General features: G+C 38.9%; 2 protein-coding genes across 2 annotated transcripts; both read left to right on the top strand.

Annotated features, from left to right (window-relative positions):
• The first annotated feature begins 1,749 nt into the window (after positions 1-1,749).
• Positions 1,750-8,579, top strand: LOC130913074 (histone-lysine N-methyltransferase set-1-like). Its single transcript, XM_057831375.1, has 7 exons — positions 1,750-1,831; positions 2,367-2,486; positions 5,548-5,707; positions 5,956-6,148; positions 6,350-6,442; positions 6,524-6,617; positions 8,560-8,579. Exons 2-7 carry the CDS (start codon positions 2,375-2,377, stop codon positions 8,577-8,579), a joined length of 672 nt encoding a protein of 223 aa, XP_057687358.1. The 5' UTR covers positions 1,750-1,831; positions 2,367-2,374.
• A 3,548-nt stretch (positions 8,580-12,127) lies between these two features.
• LOC130913553 (uncharacterized) lies at positions 12,128-17,975 on the top strand. The gene is made up of 5 exons (XM_057832233.1): positions 12,128-12,214; positions 13,416-13,508; positions 13,616-13,795; positions 14,812-15,094; positions 15,340-17,975. Exons 1-5 carry the CDS (start codon positions 12,209-12,211, stop codon positions 15,549-15,551), a joined length of 774 nt encoding a protein of 257 aa, XP_057688216.1. The 5' UTR covers positions 12,128-12,208; the 3' UTR covers positions 15,552-17,975.
• The last annotated feature ends 5,962 nt before the right edge of the window (positions 17,976-23,937 follow it).

The raw sequence follows: 23,937 nt of genomic DNA, 5'->3' as shown, positions 1-23,937 counted from the left end.
ACTCTGAACTCAGCCGGAACGCGCGCGGCTCTAAAGTGTCTGTCACGTGACTGTGACGTAGCCGGTAACACGCTCGGCCAAATGGACACACAAGTACGATGGGTGAATTATGTCAAACAACAAAGGGTCACCCCACAGGTCCCCTCAGAATTCACCCACACAGGACGCCGGGCGCAACCCGGATCAAAAGAACGGAACGCATGAGTTGCGCTGCCGGGGCGTCAGTGGAAAACGACCGAACGGACGGTCAGGCGGCCGTCCAGGACGCCAGATGCGGGAAGTCTGAGCATAACAGTCTGGAGGACGCCCAGGATGCCAGGCGGCGGGCGACCGAAAGCGACGACCAGGATGCAAGGCGGTGGACGACCGAGCAGGACGATCGGGCGCCCGTCCAGGACGAGGAGCGCGTCGCGCAGCTCCGCCCAGGCGAGGCCGGAGAAGCGGACGCCAAGAGAGGCGGCACGTGTTGCTCAGCTGCGGTCGAGGAAGAGGTCGAGACGTGCGACGTCTCGGCGGAAAGACTATGAAGCGCTGTGCTCTGACCGCCGTCGAGGAGTACCCGAGCGCGGCTACCACGTGGTAGAAGCGGATGGTGTCGTTGGAAATACCACGGAGGACGAACCGCTCCTCCGCGAACGCGAACAACACGGCCGCAGAAGACTCATTAAACGTCGCCAGCTCGAAAAAGCTAGCGTCCGCCATTGCTTAAAGTGTTCAAAAATGCCTCTGAGACTTCAGCGAGGCTCATCGGGGTCACCAGGGTAAGCGGTAAGACGTTGGATGGAGTCTTATTTCCCGTGCTCGGCGGCTCATGTGTCTCTTGTAACTCGCTAGGAACTCTGCTGCTTTCTGTGAACTCTGAACTCAGCCAGAACGCGCGCAGCTCTAAAGTATCTGTCACGTGACTGTGACGTAGCCGGTAACGCGCTCGGCCAAATGGACACACCAGTACGATGGGTGAATTATGTCAAACAACAAAGGGTCACCACACTATCTGTCTGTCTGTCTGTCTGTCTGTCTGTCTGTCTGTCTGTCACGACTTATTGCAATTAACTCCTTGCATGCGACTGCTATGAGTGATAACCTTGATTTTTGTGCTTTACCCAACATACCCTTTTTTATTCAGTGTTATTACAGGTTTTACCAGAAATTTGAGTAAAAGCAAACAATTTTTTGAATTTATATATACATATATATATATAAAATATATATGTGTGTGTATTTTAAGACGTGCTTTTGGAAATGAACTCTTCTTATGTAAATTGTGTTTCCTGAAAAAGGTCACTCAAATATAATTATTAACAACCATACATTAATTAAAGTTACAGTGAGACCCCTTCAGACCCGCAGTTTTACTGATGGGAAAAAAATAATACAATCTGCCCTGATTTTTACTCAAACACCACAACAAAGTGCAATTTTTTGGTTTGGTTATTTAAAGTTTTTATTGGTCATTTTTTATGTTAATGTGTTTTTGATGACAAACGGGCACTTTACGTTATTCGTTTTGAAAGAGCCAAAAATAGCAAAGAGGGCTTCTCACTACTCATGATTTGATTTCAATGGGTAAAGTTTCATACAATCATCTCCCAGAAGTGACAATTGCAACTGAATTCACTGTATTTATTGGTGTAGAGATGCGCACGCATCATGTCCTCCCGCAGCAAGTCTGAAGGGGTTAAAACATATTGACATTCACAGCTGGCGCGGGAAGACTGATTAAGCACCGCCCAATGCATTGCAGATGAGAACAATTGAATGAGAGGAGGAAGTGCAACTTTTGGAAAGTCACCCTGATTAAAGTACATATGCTACCTGTTTTAACGCAGAGGTAAGTGTTATTTTGACCCAATATACACTCTCCTTGATTGGAGTGATGGTATAGTTAAAAATAAAACGTTTAAAATAAGCAGCTTCGTTGTGATGGTAGCATTTAGCACATAATTGGCCTTGCTCTGAGGCGCACGTAATTTAACCAACTAATTTAGCATGATAGCGATAACGATTTATATAAGCATATAAGACAACTATGCTATGCAGTTAGTGCAGAAATTCAGTGCCAGTATGTATGTGCTGCAAGGACTTACTTTAGTGAGCTAACTTAGCATAGTAGCCAAAACGTTTTTATCGAAGCACCTCTATGCAAACTAGCAATATGCTATGTAGGACATTAACGTATACCCTCTTGCGTGGACAAATTTAACAAGATAGTTTTGCATTATAGTGTAAATCTTTTATGAAAGCGCTAAGAAAGCTATGTAATGCAGCTACATTGTTTAAAGAAAATTACAAATTGGTGTGGCAGCAGGCAGAAATTTAGCCTATAATACCAATAATGTGTAAAATCATTATATTTTATTTTTTAGAATTGGCAATGCCTTCCCTGAGAAGCAGGAAATCACCAAAACAGGATGCCATTGAACATGCTTTAATGGGTCTGGATAAGACTCTCGAGTTGGAGAAGAAGTACATCAGTTCTTTTAAAGGTACTGTATGGTATTAAAATGTTCACTGAGATATACTGTAAGTTATTGTTGTTTTTGTTTTACTGTATCCGAGTTGACTTCTTAGCGTTTTAGTTCAAGTCAGACGTGTCTAAATCTCAAAGAGTATTTATTTAGATTTTTTTCAAATTATTTAAATGTGGCCTTGCATTAATTTTTTCGGTGATATATGTATTTTTTAATCGCCTTATGTCAGTGGTCGGCAACCCGCGGCTCTAGAGCTGCATGCGGTTCTTTAGCACTGTCCTAGTGGCTCTGTGGAGCTTCTTGAAAAATGAAAAAGATGGGGGAGGTAAATATATTTTTTGTTTTAATATGGTTTCTGTTGTAGGACAATCATGACACAAAAATTTATTCAATTCATTAATATTGTGATGAAGTTAAAAGTTGAGAAAGCATCGTACAACAGAGTAGTCACGTGGTGCGTCATTCTCAATAGGATGCACTGCAGGAAAAATAAACATTTCATGATGAAGGCTCATGATCTATTTGCAGCCAACTTAGTCATTTTGGTCATTGGCTAACATATCTAATATAGATTCGTACAGCATGTGTTGCCTTCATTATAAGGCTAATATGTAATTTTTTGCGGCTCCAGACATGGTTTTTTTTTTTTTTGGTTCAATATGAGTCTTCATGAGTCAACATTTTGGGTTGCCAACCCCTGCCTTATGTCATTTTATGAGGTGCGCAAGGCAATTTTTGTGGAAATTGCTTAAAATTTACCTTTTCAAGCAACTTTATGTAGTAACTTCATGCTCCTGAAAACAGCCAAATTCTCATCGTGGCTGACTGTATTGCTGGCTAACCCTATGCATGTAACAGTGCCAAAAATTGGAAATCCGTATATGGTTAACTTTAAATGACCATTGGGTACAGGCATGGGCCAAAATCAGTTTCTTACCGTATGATAACCTTGAGTACAAATATTACGGTATCAAAATAGAAATCTAAAATGCATTATTTTGATAATTTATTTACATTATTCATGTTTTCTCAAACAATATGTAGAATATTTTGTACTGAAAAAAAATGCTCATACCAAGTTTAAATTGTTGAATCGAGAACTAACAATATTGCATCACTGGTGAGCTATTTTTAAAACTGTCGACTACTTATTTGTTTTTTGGGGGGCAGGGCACCTGATGACGACGGGCACCATATTGGTTACCGCTGTTCTACAAACATAAAAACTAAAAACCACTATAACAAACGTAACTCTTATTCCCTGCCCGAAACACTGGGATCCCAAGCTTATGCCATTTTAGCAGTGCATATTTGTTAACAATTGACTGTATGCTCGTGTCGATGTATTCACATTATCAACATTCAACAGTATGTTGTGCTAACCGACCCATTTACAGTACGTCATCGATGTCATCGACTACTTGGGACGGCTCTATACGCAATTACATTGAACAACTGTGTTGTGTGCCTAAGATTCGTATTAACAAAACAGCATGTCCTTCGGCTTTGAGAAGCTGATTTGATTCCTGCGGACTGTCAACACCATAAGCTCAGCGAGAACGTTTGTTAGGGTTTAAAAGCAGCCAATAATATTGAAATAGCTCATCTAACAATCGGATAATTAGACATTTTAAAACCTTGGTATCCTTTGAAACTAGTTATCTGCCCATGTCTGAATATATGTGTTTTTTTTTAATTTTTTTTATAAAGGGTAGTAACAATTTTGTACACATTTATCTCCTATACTGCGATGTATCGTCAAATGTTCAATCTTAATTCTATTTTTTTTTTTTTTTTTTCCAAACACCAGGCTATTCAGGTAAACAAATTATTTTTTCACTAATTTTCCAAACAACGGTTTGCACTGAACAACTTGATAACAAACCAATCCAGTTGTACACAGATATTACAAAAACAAAAGTATATATTTCAACAAATCCAGAAACAGCAGAAGCATATGTACCACAAATAGAATGTTCTGCTAGCTGTTGCAGGACGTTAATGATAAGATCATCATACAAGAGTGATATCTGGAATATGAATTTTTTTTACATTAACTAGTTCTTTTTTTTTTTTTTTTATCTTAATTAGGCCTGAACGATATTGGAAGAAACATTGCTGCGATTTTTGGGGGGATTGCAATATATAGTGATATTAAAAATACTTATTTATACCTATTTTTTTAGCATTGGAAAGAGATACATATTAGACATGTTTTTCACTTTTTTCCCCCAAAGTATGCTTTAAAAAATGTATCTATAAATATTTTTAAAAATGTGTTTTAAGCATTTCAAATGAAATAATGATGATCAGTTTTAAACGTAACTGTCCCACCTAATCATTTTAAACAAGAATAAAGTACTGTAGTAGACAAATGCTTTGCTTTATTAAATGCTTCTGTTTATCTACCTTGGCTGCAGAATCACTATTGGCGTTCATTTCCAAGACACAACAGGTGTACAAAGAAAACCCCTTAGAAGACCGGCTACCTCGAACGTTTCCACACACACACATTCATTCCAACGCACGCTTCCTTCTTGCAACAAGTGCTTAACAAGTTAAACGATGACTGAAACATCTGGTGCATTTGAAGTCCGCTTCAGTGGCAAGATCAAACACAACCATCGTTAACTTTAATAAGCAACTGTGCAGAGGAACATAGAGCTGGGAGAGGGATGGAGGGAGCGCGAGTGACACTAAAGCGATCAGCTCAGGACCGAGAAAGCATGAACCAACATAAATTTGTGGATTAAAAAAAAAAACTAGCGCACGTCCTTGCGATGGGACTATCGCTCATATGCACTTCGCGATGGAGATGTTTAAATGATATATCGTTAGGCTTAATCTTAATACATTGCCCTGTTATTGTATCGTGACCAGGAATTGTCAAATCCTCAAAATGGGGTGACTCCGATTTAGGTGCAAAAATGTGATCAGGGCTTTCCGAGTAAATGGTGGTACAAATGATGATCTTGCTACTCTTTTTTTTTTTTTTTTTTTTTTTTTTTCTTTTCCATAGTAATTGTGTCAAAATTATGAAGATGAAGCTACAAACCTTTGTTTTTGTTCATACAAGGTCGAGGAGTATTTACCAAAGCCCCTTTCAGGAAAGAAGATTTTGTGGTGGAGTACAGAGGAGAATTAATAGATTGGGATGAATCCCAAAAGAGAAAGATGGACTATGGAACAGGAAGAGTCTTTGTCTTTGATTTCCGCTGGCAAGAAAAAACTTGGTGGTGAGGCTAAGATTGCAGTTATCAGATTTTTATTTTTTCATGCATTGTGTTTTAACTGTTCAGGTGAAAATCAATGCCATAAGACATAAATTGTCTTGAGAAAAATCACTTGATCTCTGAGGATATATATGTTATTATATATATATTATAATATGACCCAATTGTGCATTTCCTTTCCCCTTTTAAATGTGTATATACTGTATATTCTATATATTTTATATATTTTTTTTTTCGTATTGTCTTTTAAGCATTGATGCTGCCAAAGAAGATGACAGTCTCGGAAGACTGGTCAATGATGACCACAAGCACCCAAATTGTAAAATGAAGATGATTGTGACAGAGGGCAAGCCTCACCTGTGTTTATTTGCACAAAGAGACCTTGACATTGGTGAAGAGATAACTTATGACTATGGACCAGCGGACTGGCCTTGGAGGAAAAAGGTTTGTCAAATAAGTATCAGACATAAAAATAACTTGCAACAGAGCTTTGGTCCCTCAAATGTTGGGGTTTCCAGTTTGTTTTCATTTTATGGTAAACAGGTTGACTGTTTGTAGGCTAACCACAAACTAATTTAAAAGTTGTTTTCCTCCTTATCGCATGATCACATCAATAGAAATTGTATGTCTCCATTTGCGGATCAGGACAAAGGACAATCGACTGTGACGAAAACTGCTGAGAGTGAAATTTCCAGGACCAGAGAGCAGCCTCCACAATCTAAAGACTCGGATATGGAGGTATGCATAGCATGTGCTTTAAAGCTGCAGTTTGTCTCATATTGGTTAATGGTTTACATTACTTCTCCACTTGTTGATTAGGTTGGAGGAAGCCATTCCACTGTGACTGAATATTCTGAGGTTGGGGTCTCCAGAACCAGAGAGCAACAGTCTCCGAAATCTACACACGCTGCAATGGAGGTATGCATCGCTTGTGCTTTAAAGCTGCAGTTTATCTGACTTCAGCCAATTGTTCGAGACTTGAAATACAGTCCAGCCCAGCCCAGCTTAGTGTGTGTGTGTCAGGTTTTACAATGTTTGTGGGGACCCCGTAAAGTTATTTATTTTGTTTTTAAAAATACTATTTAATAACCTGTTTCATCTTGAGTTTATTGAAATAATAACAGAAGTTGTATATACCCTTAGTCTTAAATAATCTACAACATTACCAGCCACTGCAGCTGTTAATTTGGGAGACGTTTAGGACATGTCGGGCACTGATGTGGTCCCTAACACATTATTGTTTTCATTAAACCTCAAATGAATAAAATGCTAGTCAAAAAAAGAACAAATGCATCACGATAAAAGTGATTTTGAATCGGCCATAGTGAGTGGATTCAACTGAGTTATGGATTTTTGTTGTTGTATATGGCTAAATCTTAAAATGCATAGAGATATACATTTGATGTTTGTTAATGAATTATATTCTCAACTTGTTGATCAGGATGGAGGAAGCCATTCCACTGTGACTGAATATTCTGAGGTTGGGATCTCCAGAAACAGAGAGCAACAGTCTCCGAAATCTACACACGCTGCAATAGAGGTATGCATCGCTTGTGCTTTAAAGCTGCAGTTTATCTGACTTCAGCCAATTGTTCGAGACTTGAAATACAGTCCAGCCCAGCCCAGCTTAGTGTGTGTGTGTCAGGTTTTACAATGTTTGTGGGGACCCCGTAAAGTTATTTATTTTGTTTTAAAAAATACTATTTAATAACCTGTTTCATCATGAGTTTATTGAAATAATAACAGAAGTTGTATATACCCTTAGTCTTAAATAATCTACAACATTACCAGCCACTGCAGCTGTTAATTTGGGAGACGTTTAGGACATGTCGGGCACTGATGTGGTCCCTAACACATTATTGTTTTCATTAAACCTCAAATGAATAAAATGCTAGTCAAAAAAAGAACAAATGCATCACGATAAAAGTGATTTTGAATCGGCCATAGTGAGTGGATTCAACTGAGTTATGGATTTTTGTTGTTGTATATGGCTAAATCTTAAAATGCATAGAGATATACACTTGATGTTTGTTAATGAATTATATTCTCAACTTGTTGATCAGGATGGAGGAAGCCATTCCACTGTGACTGAATATTCTGAGGTTGGGATCTCCAGAACCAGAGAGCAACAGTCTCCGAAATCTACAGACGCTGCAATGGAGGTATGCATCGCTTGTGCTTTAAAGCTAAAGTTTGTCTGACTTCAGCCAATTGTTCGAGTCTTGAAATATAGTACACCCAAGCCCAGTTTAGTGGGTGTGTGTCAGGTTTTACAATGTTTGTGGGGACCCCGTAAAGTTATTTATTTTGTTTTTAAAAATACTATTTAATAACCTGTTTCATCATGAGTTTATTGAAATAATAACAGAAGTTTTATATACCCTTAGTCTTAAATAATCTACAACATTACCAGCCACTGCAGCTGTTAATTTGGGAGACATTTAGGACATGTCGGGCACTGATGTGGTCCCTAACACATTATTGTTTTCATTAAACCTCAAATGAATAAAATGCTAGTCAAAAAAAGAACAAATGCATCACGATAAAAGTGATTTTGAATCGGCCATAGTGAGTGGATTCAACTGAGTTATGGATTTTTGTTGTTGTATATGGCTAAATCTTAAAATGCATAGAGATATACATTTGATGTTTGTTAATGAATTATATTCTCAACTTGTTGATCAGGATGGAGGAAGCCATTCCACTGTGACTGAATATTCTGAGGTTGGGATCTCCAGAAACAGAGAGCAACAGTCTCCGAAATCTACACACGCTGCAATAGAGGTATGCATCGCTTGTGCTTTAAAGCTGCAGTTTGTCTGACTTCAGCCAATTGTTCGAGACTTGAAATACAGTCCAGCCCAGCCCTGCTTAGTGGGTGTGTGTCAGGTTTTACAATGATTGTGGGGACCCCGTAAAGTTATTTATTTTGTTTTTAAAAATACTATTTAATAACCTGTTTCATCATGAGTTTATTGAAATAATAACAGAAGTTGTATATACCCTTAGTCTGAAATAATCTACAACATTACCAGCCACTGCAGCTGTTAATTTGGGAGACGTTTAGGACATGTCGGGCACTGATGTGGTCCCTAACACATTATTGTTTTCATTAAACCTCAAATGAATAAAATGCTAGTCAAAAAGAGAACAAATGCATCACGATAAAAGTGATTTTGAATCGGCCATAGTGAGTGGATTCAACTGAGTTATGGATTTTTGTTGTTGTATATGGCTAAATCTTAAAATGCATAGAGATATACATTTGATGTTTGTTAATGAATTATATTCTCAACTTGTTGATCAGGATGGAGGAAGCCATTCCACTGTGACTGAATATTCTGAGGTTGGGATCTCCAGAAACAGAGAGCAACAGTCTCCGAAATCTACACACGCTGCAATAGAGGTATGCATCGCTTGTGCTTTAAAGCTGCAGTTTATCTGACTTCAGCCAATTGTTCGAGACTTGAAATACAGTCCAGCCCAGCCCAGCTTAGTGTGTGTGTGTCAGGTTTTACAATGTTTGTGGGGACCCCGTAAAGTTATTTATTTTGTTTTTAAAAATACTATTTAATAACCTGTTTCATCATGAGTTTATTGAAATAATAACAGAAGTTGTATATACCCTTAGTCTTAAATAATCTACAACATTACCAGCCACTGCAGCTGTTAATTTGGGAGACGTTTAGGACATGTCGGGCACTGATGTGGTCCCTAACACATTATTGTTTTCATTAAACCTCAAATGAATAAAATGCTAGTCAAAAAAAGAACAAATGCATCACGATAAAAGTGATTTTGAATCGGCCATAGTGAGTGGATTCAACTGAGTTATGGATTTTTGTTGTTGTATATGGCTAAATCTTAAAATGCATAGAGATATACACTTGATGTTTGTTAATGAATTATATTCTCAACTTGTTGATCAGGATGGAGGAAGCCATTCCACTGTGACTGAATATTCTGAGGTTGGGATCTCCAGAACCAGAGAGCAACAGTCTCCGAAATCTACAGACGCTGCAATGGAGGTATGCATCGCTTGTGCTTTAAAGCTAAAGTTTGTCTGACTTCAGCCAATTGTTCGAGTCTTGAAATATAGTACACCCAAGCCCAGTTTAGTGGGTGTGTGTCAGGTTTTACAATGATTGTGGGGACCCCGTAAAGTTATTTATTTTGTTTTTAAAAATACTATTTAATAACCTGTTTCATCATGAGTTTATTGAAATAATAACAGAAGTTGTATATACCCTTAGTCTGAAATAATCTTCAACATTACCAGCCACTGCAGCTGTTAATTTGGGAGACGTTTAGGACATGTCGGGCACTGATGTGGTCCCTAACACATTATTGTTTTCATTAAACCTCAAATGAATAAAATGCTAGTCAAAAAGAGAACAAATGCATCACGATAAAAGTGATTTTGAATCGGCCATAGTGAGTGGATTCAACTGAGTTATGGATTTTTGTTGTTGTATATGGCTAAATCTTAAAATGCATAGAGATATACATTTGATGTTTGTTAATGAATTCTCAACTTGTTGATCAGGATGGAGGAAGCCATTCCACTGTGACTGAATATTCTGAGGTTGGGATCTCCAGAAACAGAGAGCAACAGTCTCCGAAATCTACACACGCTGCAATGGAGGTATGCATCGCTTGTGCTTTAAAGCTGCAGTTTATCTGACTTCAGCCAATTGTTCGAGACTTGAAATACAGTCCAGCCCAGCCCAGCTTAGTGTGTGTGTGTCAGGTTTTACAATGTTTGTGGGGACCCCGTAAAGTTATTTATTTTGTTTTTAAAAATACTATTTAATAACCTGTTTCATCATGAGTTTATTGAAATAATAACAGAAGTTGTATATACCCTTAGTCTTAAATAATCTACAACATTACCAGCCACTGCAGCTGTTAATTTGGGAGACATTTAGGACATGTCGGGCACTGATGTGGTCCCTAACACATTATTGTTTTCATTAAACCTCAAATGAATAAAATGCTAGTCAAAAAAAGAACAAATGCATCACGATAAAAGTGATTTTGAATCTGCCATAGTGAGTGGATTCAACTGAGTTATGGAATTTTGTTGTTGTATATGGCTAAATCTTAAAATGCATAGAGATATACATTTGATGTTTGTTAATGAATTATATTCTCAACTTGTTGATCAGGATGGAGGAAGCCATTCCACTGTGACTGAATATTCTGAGGTTGGGATCTCCAGAACCAGAGAGCAACAGTCTCCGAAATCTACAGACACTGCAATGGAGGTATGCATCGCTTGTGCTTTAAAGCTACAGTTTGTCTGACTTCAGCCAATTGTTCGAGTTTTGAAATATAGTACACCCAAGCCCAGCTTAGTGGGTGTGTGTCAGGTTTTACAATGATTGTGGGGACCCCGTAAAGTTATTTATTTTGTTTTTAAAAATACTATTTAATAACCTGTTTCATCATGAGTTTATTGAAATAATAACAGAAGTTGTATATACCCTTAGTCTTAAATAATCTACAACATTACCAGCCACTGCAGCTGTTAATTTGGGAGACGTTTAGGACATGTCGGGCACTGATGTGGTCCCTAACACATTATTGTTTTCATTAATCCTCAAATGAATAAAATGCTAGTCAAAAAAAGAACAAATGCATCACGATAAAAGTGATTTTGAATCGGCCATAGTGAGTGGATTCAACTGAGTTATGGAATTTTGTTGTTGTATATGGCTAAATCTTAAAATGCATAGAGATATACATTTGATGTTTGTTAATGAATTATATTCTCAACTTGTTGATCAGGATGGAGGAAGCCATTCCACTGTGACTGAATATTCTGAGGTTGGGATCTCCAGAAACAGAGAGCAACAGTCTCCGAAATCTACAGACACTGCAAAGGAGGTATGCATCGCTTGTGCTTTAAAGCTGCAGTTTATCTAACTTCAGCCAATTGTTCGAGACTTGAAATACAGTACAGCCCAGCCCAGCTTAGTGGGTGTGTGTCAGGTTTTACAATGTTTGTGGGGACCCCGTAAAGTTATTTATTTTGTTTTTAAAAATACTATTTAATAACCTTTTTCATCATGAGTTTATTGAAATAATAACAGAAGTTGTATATACCCTTAGTCTGAAATAACCTACAACATTACAAGCCACTGCAGCTGTTAATTTGGGAGACGTTTAGGACATGTCGGGCACTGATGTGGTCCCTAACACATTATTGTTTTCATTAATCCTCAAATGAATAAAATGCTAGTCAAAAAAAGAACAAATGCATCACGATAAAAGTGATTTTGAATCGGCCATAGTGAGTGGATTCAACTGAGTTATGGAATTTGTTGTTGTATATGGCTAAATCTTAAAATGCATAGAGATATACATTTGATGTTTGTTAATGAATTATATTCTCAACTTGTTGATCAGGATGGAGGAAGCCATTCCACTGTGACTGAATATTCTGAGGTTGGGATCTCCAGAACCAGAGAGCAACAGTCTCCGAAATCTACACACGCTGCAATGGAGGTATGCATCGCTTGTGCTTTAAAGCTACAGTTTGTCTGACTTCAGCCAATTGTTCGAGTCTTGAAATATAGTACACCCAAGCCCAGCTTAGTGGGTGTGTGTCAGGTTTTACAATGATTGTGGGGACCCCGTGAAGTTATTTATTTTGTTTTTAAAAATACTATTTAATAACCTGTTTCATCATGAGTTTATTGAAATAATAACAGAAGTTGTATAAACTCTTAGTCTGAAATAATCTACAACATTACCATCCACTGCAGCTTTTTATTTGGGGGACTTTCAGTACTTCCTGGCTCTCCTGGGGTCCATTGCACACTATATTGTTAGCAAACAAAATGGATAAAATACATCAAGATAAAGTGACTTGGCATCAGCTATACTGAGACAGTCAAACTGATAAAATAAATGTTCTCATGGATTGCTAATGCTTAAAAATTGGTAGAAAATCTGTAGCAAGTACAGTGAGGTGCAGAAGTATTTGCACTCCTTGTGAGTTCACCCCTTAAGTAAATAGAGGATTAAAATGTCATTCATAGATGCATTTCCACTTATGGAGATATAGTTTAAAAAAATAAATTTAAAAAAAGCAACTGGCATTGTATGATTTTTCTATAATTCAATTATAATTTACTGGGGTTCATAAGTTTTTGCCCCCCCCCCCCCCTGAGAAAATCAGTGCTAATGTACTGGACTGTCTCAGAAAATTAGAATACACAATATTCTAATTTTTTGAGACAGTCCTGTGTATATATACAGGACTGTCTCAGGAAATTAGAATACACAATATTCTAATTTCCTGACTGTCTCAGGAAATTAGAATATTGTGTAATAATAATAATGCCAGTAACAACCGCTTGCATCGCGAGCGCCCGCCATTCTAAACTTTATCCGCATTAAAAAAAATTTTAACCCGTCATTACCCGTCGACGCAATTACGTCATCGATGACATTGACTAGTCGGGACGGCTCTAGTTATAACTATTGCTGATTCTCAGGGGTACAAATACTTATGAACCTCAATAAATTACAAATAAATTAAAAAAATTACACAATGTGAGTTCCGGATTTTTTTAGATTGTCTGTATAAGTGGAAATGCATCTATGATTGAAATATCAGACCTCTACCTATTTTGTAAGTGGATGCAAATACTTCTGCTCCTCATTGTAAATATTGTCAACCTAAATCTCAACTTGTTGACAGGACGTACAGTTGAATTTAAGTGAATCTCCGGAATTTGAGATCTCAAGCACCACCGAGCATTCCTCTCTAGGACCTACGAAGTCAGAAGTGAAGGTACTTTTTGTTTTTCAATGTTGGATATATACCGTTTTTGATATTTGTGTGTAGACCTCTTTCCTCTGTGACAGTATTCAGCAATTCATGGTTTCTTTGTTCTTTAGAAATTGGATTCAAACCATTCTTTTCCCATGGACAAAAAAAACCTGCACAATATGGGTTTGGTTAACTACACTGATTCTGATGAATCCCAGGAGCTATCCATAAATCTTTACCAAAGTACTATCCCAAAGCTCAGGAGAACTAAATGTATGCAGGTCAACAGCACACTTAGCCGTTATCAGGTATGTATTAGGTAAAAGTGTGCAAAATTTCCGATTCTTAGATTATTCGCGATTCGGCCGTGGAAGATTCGAGAACGATTCACAAATATCCAAATTCCGATTATTGAAATATGCCAAGTAAAGCAGAAGTACGACACACTCAGCGCGCCGCGCGGTCTTCGGTACGCAATTAGGGACGGAGCGAGAGTAGCTAAACATCATGCTTCTCATTACCCGGCCCCTCGGGTAACGCCAATGCTCAACTCACGGCTCTAGCTCAACTCATGCCACGAGATAAAAAAAAAAACAACAACATACCTGACTGCTGCCGAAAAGCTGCTACAAGCCACATTATGTTACGGTAGATATCATTTATATAGGACTAGATGCATTATAGCTTCGGTATCGTTACCAGCACATCTAAAAAAAACTAGATGCGGGCGTTAGTAACGGCCGCCATCTTAAAGCAGTACACTTCCCTGCAAGGCTGTTGTTGCGAACCTTCCAAGCGAACCTAATTAACTTTTTATCTAAAATACTCCTAAATCGGTAAAATATTGACTTGAATCTATCTTTAAAATAGTTTTAAAACTTTTACATGTTGAAAGTAGACAAAAGAGAAATTATGGAATAACAGGAGCAATTTTAACAACTTTAACGGTTGATTCACAACATTAAATTAATTGAAAGTAGTTTAAAGCTGCTGATATAGAATGGGGACTGGAGTTTTTTAATTTACTGTTATTTTTGTATATTTGTTTACTGCTATATGTTAACTTGATATTGAAACAGTAGTTTGGTTTAGCCTGAGAGGATTTTTGAACAATTTTGGAACTAATGCACAAAACAAATTAAAAAAAAAAAAAAAAAAAAAAAAGAGTGGGGTGCATCAATAATCGTTTTATAATCGAATCTGAGCCTCTGAATCGTAATCGAATCGTTAGGTGCCCAAAGATTCCCAGCTCTAGTATTAGGAATTGTGTTGAGTCTTTTCATTGGTCGTCTGCCTTCTTTCCTTTATAAGTTTTTTTTTCTAGGTGGGAAATGAAATTGACGGTAATGGAGAGCTTCTTTATTCCACCTCAGAGGACAGTGGAGATGAATATATTCCAGGCACAAGTGAGGAATCAGATGAGAGTGAAGGTTTGCAATGTGTCGTCTCTCTCGTTAAGAAGGATATCATCAAAGATTTGTTTCACCTTACAAATACCTCAAAAGCCTCCTCGATGCCATCTGTTATGCACGTTGATGGACCATCTCAGCATATACCCAAACGTCAGTCCACCAAACGGAAACAAAAGTCACCCAAAAAAGGAAAAGGTAAGTTTCCTGAGATGTTTTTAATGTTGATTTCAATGTTTATTTCTCTAATTAACTTTTCAGATATACTGTATATATATTTTCATTTATTTTGGAAATGATATTGTGATGTGCTAGTACATTTACAGTGCTTGGGCTAGTTGACTGTGCACTACGCAACAGCCATATTTAGAACAGCGTGTCATGGACTAAATGACTTGACTAATTTGAAACAAATTTAATGATGAATGTTTGTTTTTGTAAAGGTCGACAACCGGTTAAAAAGAAGCCATGGAAGAAAGAGGTCTTGGCTGTTGAGAAGCATATGATGTCATTCATCACTACCTGCCGTGTTCCACGGAAGAGCGACTGCGATGACTGCCTTAAAAAGGAACAAGTAGCACTCAAAAACAGGCATTGGTCAGCAGTAAAATTTTACATTAAAAACAAGATCACAGATCTCAAAAGGAGAGTTTAGGGGGATGTAGGGGTTATATATGGTGACCCTTTTTATATTGCTATATGTGCTTTGTGACCATCTCTACAGACCTCCGTGAAGTTGCCCCATCAGATGAAAATTTATATAAAAATGATGGCAATAGTTTGTGCGTTTTTTTTTTTTTTTTTGTGTCCTGCTATTGTTGCGATATTTATCTCTTATAGGTTTGAGGTCACTCAACCTCCCATTTTGATTTAAAAAATGGTGTCAATTGTTTGTGCTGTAAAAAATTGTCGTTTGTGCTGCGATCGTTTTATAGATATTGAGATATTAATTTCGAGTGAAGACGTCATAACTCCCATGGCTGACGGAGCTTATCAACTCTCAATAACAGAGGGCTGTCCAAACAACTAGCACGAACGTATCAGGAACGAATGGCACTTCTGGTCCATTTTGCGGTTAATGAGGAGCTGAGGGTGACATCATCACTCGTAATTCAAATCTCAAGCCCCCCCATTCACTACAAAATGGACCCGAATTCGTTTCTGCTCGTTATTGACACCCTCGTTACTGAGACTTGATACGCTCCGTGAGCCATGGGAGTTATGACATCCTCACTGGAAATTAATATCTAAATATATATAAAATGATACCAGCATAAACAACATTTTTTACAGCACAAATGATTGACATTTTCATATAAATTTGCGACTGATGGGGTGGAGGGACTTCACGGAGGTCTGTACAGATGGTCACAAAGCACATATAGCAATACACGAAGTGTCGTCCTTTTTTTTTTTTAACTTCTGTGTCATCCTTTTGAAGTTGTGCTGTGGCAATTGGGGTTCTTGCTTTTGCCAGTTTGCAATCGCGCTTTAGAAATTGGGGATCGTGTTGTGGCAGGTTGCATTCGTGCTTTTCTTTTGCAAAGTGTTTGGTCTTTTGCATTTTGCCTCACACCTCTCGGCCATGGTAGATATGCCATTGATAGTTAAGTTTGTGTATAACTGTTTGCACTTGTTTCGTCTGTTTTGAAGCGATACAGCAGTTAAGAGAGAATAAAGACGATGACTTACCTTGTGCATGTTGCACTTCACTGTTACTGGCTAAAACTTTTCGAACTATAACCCCCCCCTTCGACTTGTGGTTTACGGTCAAGTGTTGCCTATCTATGGATTTTTAGAACCTAAAGTGCACTCCTGCGGCTAAAAGTCGAGTGCAGCCTATGTAAACAACCAATTATTTGTAAATATTGCTGATTGTTTGAACCCCAAACTTTTGAACCGTAGTGTACAGTCTGAAATTCCAGTAAATTTTTATCCAACATAAGGTAGAATTTAAACTGTAAATGTATCGTAATTAATGCAGTGATATACAATGATCCCTCGTTTTTCGTGGTTAAAGGGGATCCCCCCATTATAATCGAAATCGGCGAAGTAGATGTGTAGCTTATTTACATTAAAAAAAAAAAAAAAAAATTCTTTTTTGTGTGTGTTCAATGCTTTTACTCAGATTTAGCATTGGAAAGAGTATAGTTTACTATAACAGTATAATTCTTTAAATTCTTCATTGACTGAGTCCTCTCAAATCAACTTGCTGTTTAGCAAGCAAATATCAGCGATGGACTGAGGGCGCAATGTAGCGAGGGATCACTGTAGTTCTTATATGGCTATGCAGTGATTTATTTGAGCAATGCTAGAACAACCTGTGCAAAGTTACTACAGAAATTGAATATCAGAAGTCCAAGACAAAGAATAACTTAATGCCAAGAGGAAAAAAAAAAGTTTTAAGGCACATTCCATTAAAATATTATGTGTCAGTTTTGACACATCAATGGTCACTGAAGAAAATGCACATATAAAAAAAAATTAATACTACCTGGTCAATAAGTAGTTTTACGGCATGTTCTTTGGGTGACATAGAGTGGTTCCACAAAGTCACAATGATCTGACATTTGTGTGGGTGGTGTGCATTATTACCGTCCCCAGAAGTAGGCATGATCTGACGTTTTTCTAACTGGTACCCAGAAAGGGAGAAAAACAGATGGTGTGCATAGTTACTGACCCCAGAAGAAGGTATGATCTGACGTTTGTGTAAGCGGTACCAAGAAGAGAGGAAAAACCGGTCAGTGTGTAAAGTTACTGACCCCAGAAGTAAGTATGATCTGAGGTTTGTGTAAGCGGTACCCAGGAAGGGATAAAAAACAGGTATTGTGTATCCTTATTGACCCCATAAGTGACGAAAACGAAAAAATGTCCCCATAAGTCGGTCTGTAGTCAGGTCGATGCCTCTATACTTTGTCTAAATGGAAATTTAAAGTGATTTTTGCATTGTACAATTTTCGAGGATGCTCCCTGATTTTTTTCAGCTCTCTACGACATTCAGAAAGGGTGGTCCCCATAATGCACGGTCTTGTCAGGTGTCCCTACAATGACAGAAAAACAAGGCTGTGTGTGTGTGTGTGTGTGTGTGTGTGTGTGTATACAGTTTATATATATATATATATACAGTACTGTGCAAAAGTTTTAGGCTGCCTAAAACGTTTTGCACAGTACCGTATGTATATTTTTGTAATTATTAAATTTATTAGGATCATGGAAGCTTCCACTTGGGGAAAATATATACATACAGTATATCCTGTATATACATAATATAATAAAAATATACAATACTGTGCAAAAGTTTTAGGCAGGTGTCCTGCCTAAAACTTTTGCACAGTACTGTATATATATATAATATATTGTACATACACACACATATATATACTGTATATATATATACATATATACAGTATATATTTATTTATAATCAGTCTTTGTTAGCTGTTTGTGAAGTTTTGTGCTTGTACACTACGTTCACTTGCATCCTGTGTAATTCGGGGGGGCTAAGAGCCCCCCCCCCTCTTAAAACCTAGTGACCTTAAAACCCTGGTCCAATCCATTTGAAGTGGGAGGTTAACAGCAAATGAACAAACGATCATTGGCTGCCACCCTCCCACTTGAAATGAAATGGATGTGTACTAGCGATAAACTCATTTGAATCCAGCAGGATAAAAAGAACCACATGATTTGGCATCTATCATCTTCAATGGCAGTGGCTGATTTCAATACAGATTAATGTGATTTAAAGCGCAATTCTCAGTTGTCTTAATATGAACATTAATTTGTATAGCTCCTTTCATACATGAGGCAAATCCATTGTGAGGCAAAGAAATATTAACTAAAAAAACAAGATTGAATTCAAAGATAAAAATCAAGGTCACAACAGTATCAATGGCTGAATTAAAATTAAGAGAAAAAGAAATCTCAGACCAGATTGAAAATGAAGAAACATAGGCATTTACTGTATAAGGCATTTTTTTTCTTTTGCCAATAATGGCAAAAATCCCAACAAAAGGCAGAACGTCGACCCCGAGCCTTCCAAAATGGGTTCCCCGTCCCCTGCCTGTTTCACCGTCCATTCAGGTGACAATAGGCAGACTGACATCATTCCTCGGGGAGGAGAGGTCGCCATGGAGACGGACCCCCCACCAAGCAGTCGAGATCACTTAATTATTCAGGAGCGGCATCAGCGGGGAATCAAGTGGAACCGTTCAAACCATTAAGTAGGAGAAGCCCCTTCTCCATTACATGCCCAGACACCAATATTTACCGGCTCACGTTAAGCGCAATTGACAGTGATAGACGTCCAATCTGTTTGGACTGGAACTGACAAGTACTTGGCTGAAAGATCATTTGCTGTTAATGGGTGTTTTCAATATGAATTTTACTGACCACCATAGCACACACTCATTGTTAACGTTTTTGAGCATATCATAATAGAAATTACGAGGCTATAAAACCATTTAAAATTTTATTTTTGCCATTAATGAGTGTTTTTAACTCTTTGACTGCCACTGACAGTGATAGATGTCCAATCTATTTTAATTGGGAGGGTTGACAGCTATGAACGAATGTAGTGATAAACTGATTTAAATTCAGGATGAACAGAGCCACATGATTGGACGTTCATCACCGTTAATCGCAATGGCAGCCAATGAGTTAATAGTTGCAAGGAGCTTGGGCCACACATACACGTGTCATATTTTTAGCCTTGGCATTTCTCTAATTGTGTTTGCACAGTTCAAACGGTTGCATATTGCATCATTAATAATCCTTCCATACAAAATAAGAGAATAGACATCAGAGTAAGGAGGAAAAAAAACATTTGAACTGAACTAATAAATGTTTTTTTTCACAATGTCGTTGTGTAGCACCATTGTTTGGTGAGTGTGTTTTAAATAGACCATTTGTGCGTTTTTAAAAAGGATTTTCTCAGTCAAAAAAGCCAATTGAATTCAGTCAGCCATCCACTTAAGGTGTGCCAATGGCTTGGCATGTTGAACTGCATCATTTTGTCACCAATGCTAGAAATGCGAGGCTGCCCCCATGAGGCCAAACTTGTCACGGCAAACAGCAATGAGACAGGGGTGCCCAATCCTCGTCCTCGAGAGCCCCTATCCAGCTTGTTTTCCGTGTCTCCCTCCTTTAACACACCTGAATCAAATGATTAGCTATTCAGCAAGCTCTGCAGCAGCCTGATAACGATCCTGATTAGTCTATTCAGGTGTGTTAGAGGAGGGAGACATGGAAAACAAGCTGGACAGGGGCTCTCGAGGACCGGGATTGGGCACCCCTGAGTTAGACATTAGATTAAATTTATTTGTTGTGTTGGTGAAGGAAAACAAAACTATGAGAAAAAGCGTTAAAACCTGGAATCTGGAAAGATAATAATTGGTACTCACGAAGGACGACAATGTTGCTAGCTTTGGGTTGGTAGCAGGCTAGAGGGCTACTTGTTGCTGCTATCACTGTCAAATACATCTTTTACGTCACGAAGCCAGCCTGAAACTTTGTTCAGTGAGCCATCCTCACAATGTGCACTTTCCTGAAATGCCCATCTTGGAAAAAACAAAACAAAAGAATTTTCATGGATATAAATCGTGTCGTCAAGTCGGAATACCTGAACCAATCAAATTCTAGTGCCCAGGTGAGGTTTGCCAAATAGGAAAGACAGTATCCAGTCCAATCACACGTAAAACCGGCCCAGTTCAATCAAAACAAGTCCAAACTACAACCTCTCGTTCAAAAGAACATGTTACACTTTTACAATCCAAAGTATTTTTAATATTATGACCAGGAATAAAAGTCAACAGTGGGGAACATATTGCGGTGCAGGGCCGTGCATAGACCGATGGAGGGGAAGGTGCTGATGGATTAAAAGGGGCACATGAACAAGAATTTAACACACTTTACAACAACATGACTCACAGTTTAACCAGCTTTACAGTATAATTGGCTGTGACCAGGGCTGTCAACAGACTTGCAGAGGCCCGGGGACAAGAGACCATTATCGGACTAAACATCCTGTGCCTGTCCCCTCCACATCCCTGGGGTTATCAAGCCCTCAAACAGTGATGCGCCTAGATTTTTTGACAGCCAAGTCATTTATAACATCAGTGAAATCCAGTTTTTGAGCATGTTCACGCCTAAATGGAGAATATGGCTAGGTTGTTAAGCCTGCCCTGTGATATGGTGGAGCGGAGGTAGTTTTTTTATTCTTCCTTTTTTTTTTTTTTAATCTTCAATGCGAGCAGCATGTCTTGTCATACCGCAGCTCAATAGGCTACAAGCAGCCGGTGACAGACTCGAATCGGGTTTTGGTCACGGTTATCGCGATTGTAAACATTCAGTGTTAGCGGCTGTTGTTCACTTACCGACATCACCGTCCACAGCCAACTCTAGCCCTAATTCTCTGGCTTCTTGTCCCCCTTTTAAAAACTTCATTTTTCTCGTTCACCTCTACGATCTTCATTTATGCTTGATTTATGACGACTCACCATGTTTAGAGTTTATAACAATGACAGATTTAAATTTCCCCCTTCAGGGCACATACTAGTATGTAGTGTAGCCTTGAGTGCGCCTGAACGGGGTCAAACCATTCTCTGCTGAGACACTGCCAATGTATCAAATACTTGTTCTCCCCACTGTATATATATATATATATACAGTGCCTTGCAAAAGTATTCGGCCCCCTTGAATCTTGCAACCTTTCGCCACATTTCAGGCTTCAAACATAAAGATATGAAATTTAATTTTTTTGTCAAGAATCAACAACAAGTGGGACACAATCGTGAAGTGGAACAACATTTATTGGATAATTTAAACTTTTTTAACAAATAAAAAACTGAAAAGTGGGGCGTGCAATATTATTCGGCCCCTTTACTTTCAGTGCAGCAAACTCACTCCAGAAGTTCAGTGAGGATCTCTGAATGATCCAATGTTGTCCTAAATGACCGATGATGATAAATAGAATCCACCGGTGTGTAATCAAGTCTCCGTATAAATGCACCTGCTCTGTGATAGTCTCAGGGTTCTGTTTAAAGTGCAGAGAGCATTATGAAAACCAAGGAACACACCAGGCAGGTCCGAGATACTGTTGTGGAGAAGTTTAAAGCTGGATTTGGATACAAAAAGATTTCCCAAGCTTTAAACATCTCAAGGAGCACTGTGCAAGCCATCATATTGAAATGGAAGGAGCATCAGACCACTGCAAATCTACCAAGACCCGGCCGTCCTTCCAAACTTTCTTCTCAAACAAGGAGAAAACTGATCAGAGATGCAGCCAAGAGGCCCATGATCACTCTGGATGAACTGCAGAGATCTACAGCTGAGGTGGGAGAGTCTGTCCATAGGACAACAATCAGTCGTACACTGCACAAAGCTGGCCTTTTTGGAAGAGTGGCAAGAAGAAAGCCATTTCTCAAAGATATCCATTAAAAGTCTCGTTTAAAGTTTGCCACAAGCCACCTGGGAGACACACCAAACATGTGGAAGAAGGTGCTCTGGTCAGATGAAACCAAAATTGAACTTTTTGGCCACAATGCAAAACGATATGTTTGGCGTAAAAGCAACACAGCTCATCACCCTGAACACACCATCCCCACTGTCAAACATGGTGGTGGCAGCATCATGGTTTGGGCCTGCTTATCTTCAGCAGGGACAGGGAAGATGGTTAGAATTGACGGGAAAATGGATGCAGCCAAATACAGGAATATTCTGGAAGAAAACCTGTTGGTATCTGCACAAGACCTGAGACTGGGACGGAGATTTATCTTCCAACAGGACAATGATCCAAAACATAAAACCAAATCTACAATGGAATGGTTCAAAAATAAACGTATCCAGGTGTTAGAATGGCCAAGTCAAAGTCCAGACCTGAACCCAATCGAGAATCTGTGGAAAGAGCTGAAGACTGCTGTTCACAAACACTCTCCATCCAACCTCACTGAGCTCGAGCTGTTTTGCAAGGAAGAATGGGCAAGAATGTTAGTCTCTCGATGTGCAAAACTGATAGAAACATACCCCAAGTGACTTGCTGCTCTAATTGGAGCAAAAGGTGGCGCTACAAAGTTTTAACGCAAGGGGGCCGAATAATATTGCACTCCCCACTTTTCAGTTTTTTATTTGTTAAAAAAGTTTAAATTATCCAATAAATTTTGTTCCACTTCACGATTGTGTCCCACTTGTTGTTGATTCTTGACAAAAAAGTAAAATTTTATATCTTTATGTTTGAAGCCTGAAATGTGGCGAAAGGTTGCAAGGTTCAAGGGGGCCAAATACTTTTGCAAGGCACTGTATATATACAGTATATTTCTATATATGTATATATATTTCTATACATGTATATATATATATGTATATGTATATATATATATATATATATATGTATATAGTGGGGAGAACAAGTATTTGATACACTGCCAATGGGTTTTCCCATTGACTGTGTATCAAATACTTGTTCTCCCCACTGTATATATCCATCCATCCATCCATTATCTTCCGCTTGTTCCGGGGTCGGGTCGCGGGGGCAGCAGCTTTAACATGGAAGCCCAGACTTCCCTCTCCCCAGCCACTTCAACCAGCTCCTCCGGCGGGATCCCAAGGCGTTCCCAGGCCAGCCGAGAGACATAGTCTCTCCTGCGTGTCCTGGGTCGTCCCCGGGGCCTCCCGCCGGTGGGACATGCCCGGAACACCTCTCCAGGGAGGCGTCCGGGAGGCATCCGAACCAGATGCCCGAGCCACCTCAGCTGGCTCCTCTCTACGCGGAGGAGTAGCGGCTCGACGCCGAGTCCCTCCCGGATGACCGAGCTTCTCACCCTCTCTCTAAGGGAGAGCCCGGACACCCTGCGGAGGAAACTCATTTCGGCCGCTTGTATCCGGGATCTTGTTCTTTCGGTCACGACCCAAAGCTCGTGACCATAGGTGAGGGTAGGAACGTAGATCGACTGGTAAATCAAGAGGTTTGCCTTTCGGCTCAGCTCCTTCTTCACCACTACTGACCGGTGCAGAGTCCGCATTACTGCAGACGCCGCACCGATTCGCCT

Source organism: Corythoichthys intestinalis, chromosome 3 (genome assembly GCF_030265065.1).
Source record: "Corythoichthys intestinalis isolate RoL2023-P3 chromosome 3, ASM3026506v1, whole genome shotgun sequence".
Taxonomy (NCBI): domain Eukaryota; kingdom Metazoa; phylum Chordata; class Actinopteri; order Syngnathiformes; family Syngnathidae; genus Corythoichthys; species Corythoichthys intestinalis.
This window is presented reverse-complemented; position numbering and strand designations above follow the sequence as displayed.

Coding starts and splice junctions, on each gene's coding strand:
- LOC130913553 (XM_057832233.1), top strand. Junction 13,509..13,615: donor CTACGAAGTCAGAAGTGAAG/GTACTTTTTGTT, acceptor TTTGTTCTTTAG/AAATTGGATTCAAACCATTC. Junction 13,796..14,811: donor GCACACTTAGCCGTTATCAG/GTATGTATTAGG, acceptor TTTTTTTTCTAG/GTGGGAAATGAAATTGACGG.
- LOC130913074 (XM_057831375.1), top strand. CDS start 2,375: ATGCCTTCCCTGAGAAGCAGGAAATCACCAAAACAGGATGCCATTGAA. Junction 6,149..6,349: donor ACTGGCCTTGGAGGAAAAAG/GTTTGTCAAATA, acceptor TTTGCGGATCAG/GACAAAGGACAATCGACTGT. Junction 6,443..6,523: donor CTAAAGACTCGGATATGGAG/GTATGCATAGCA, acceptor CTTGTTGATTAG/GTTGGAGGAAGCCATTCCAC.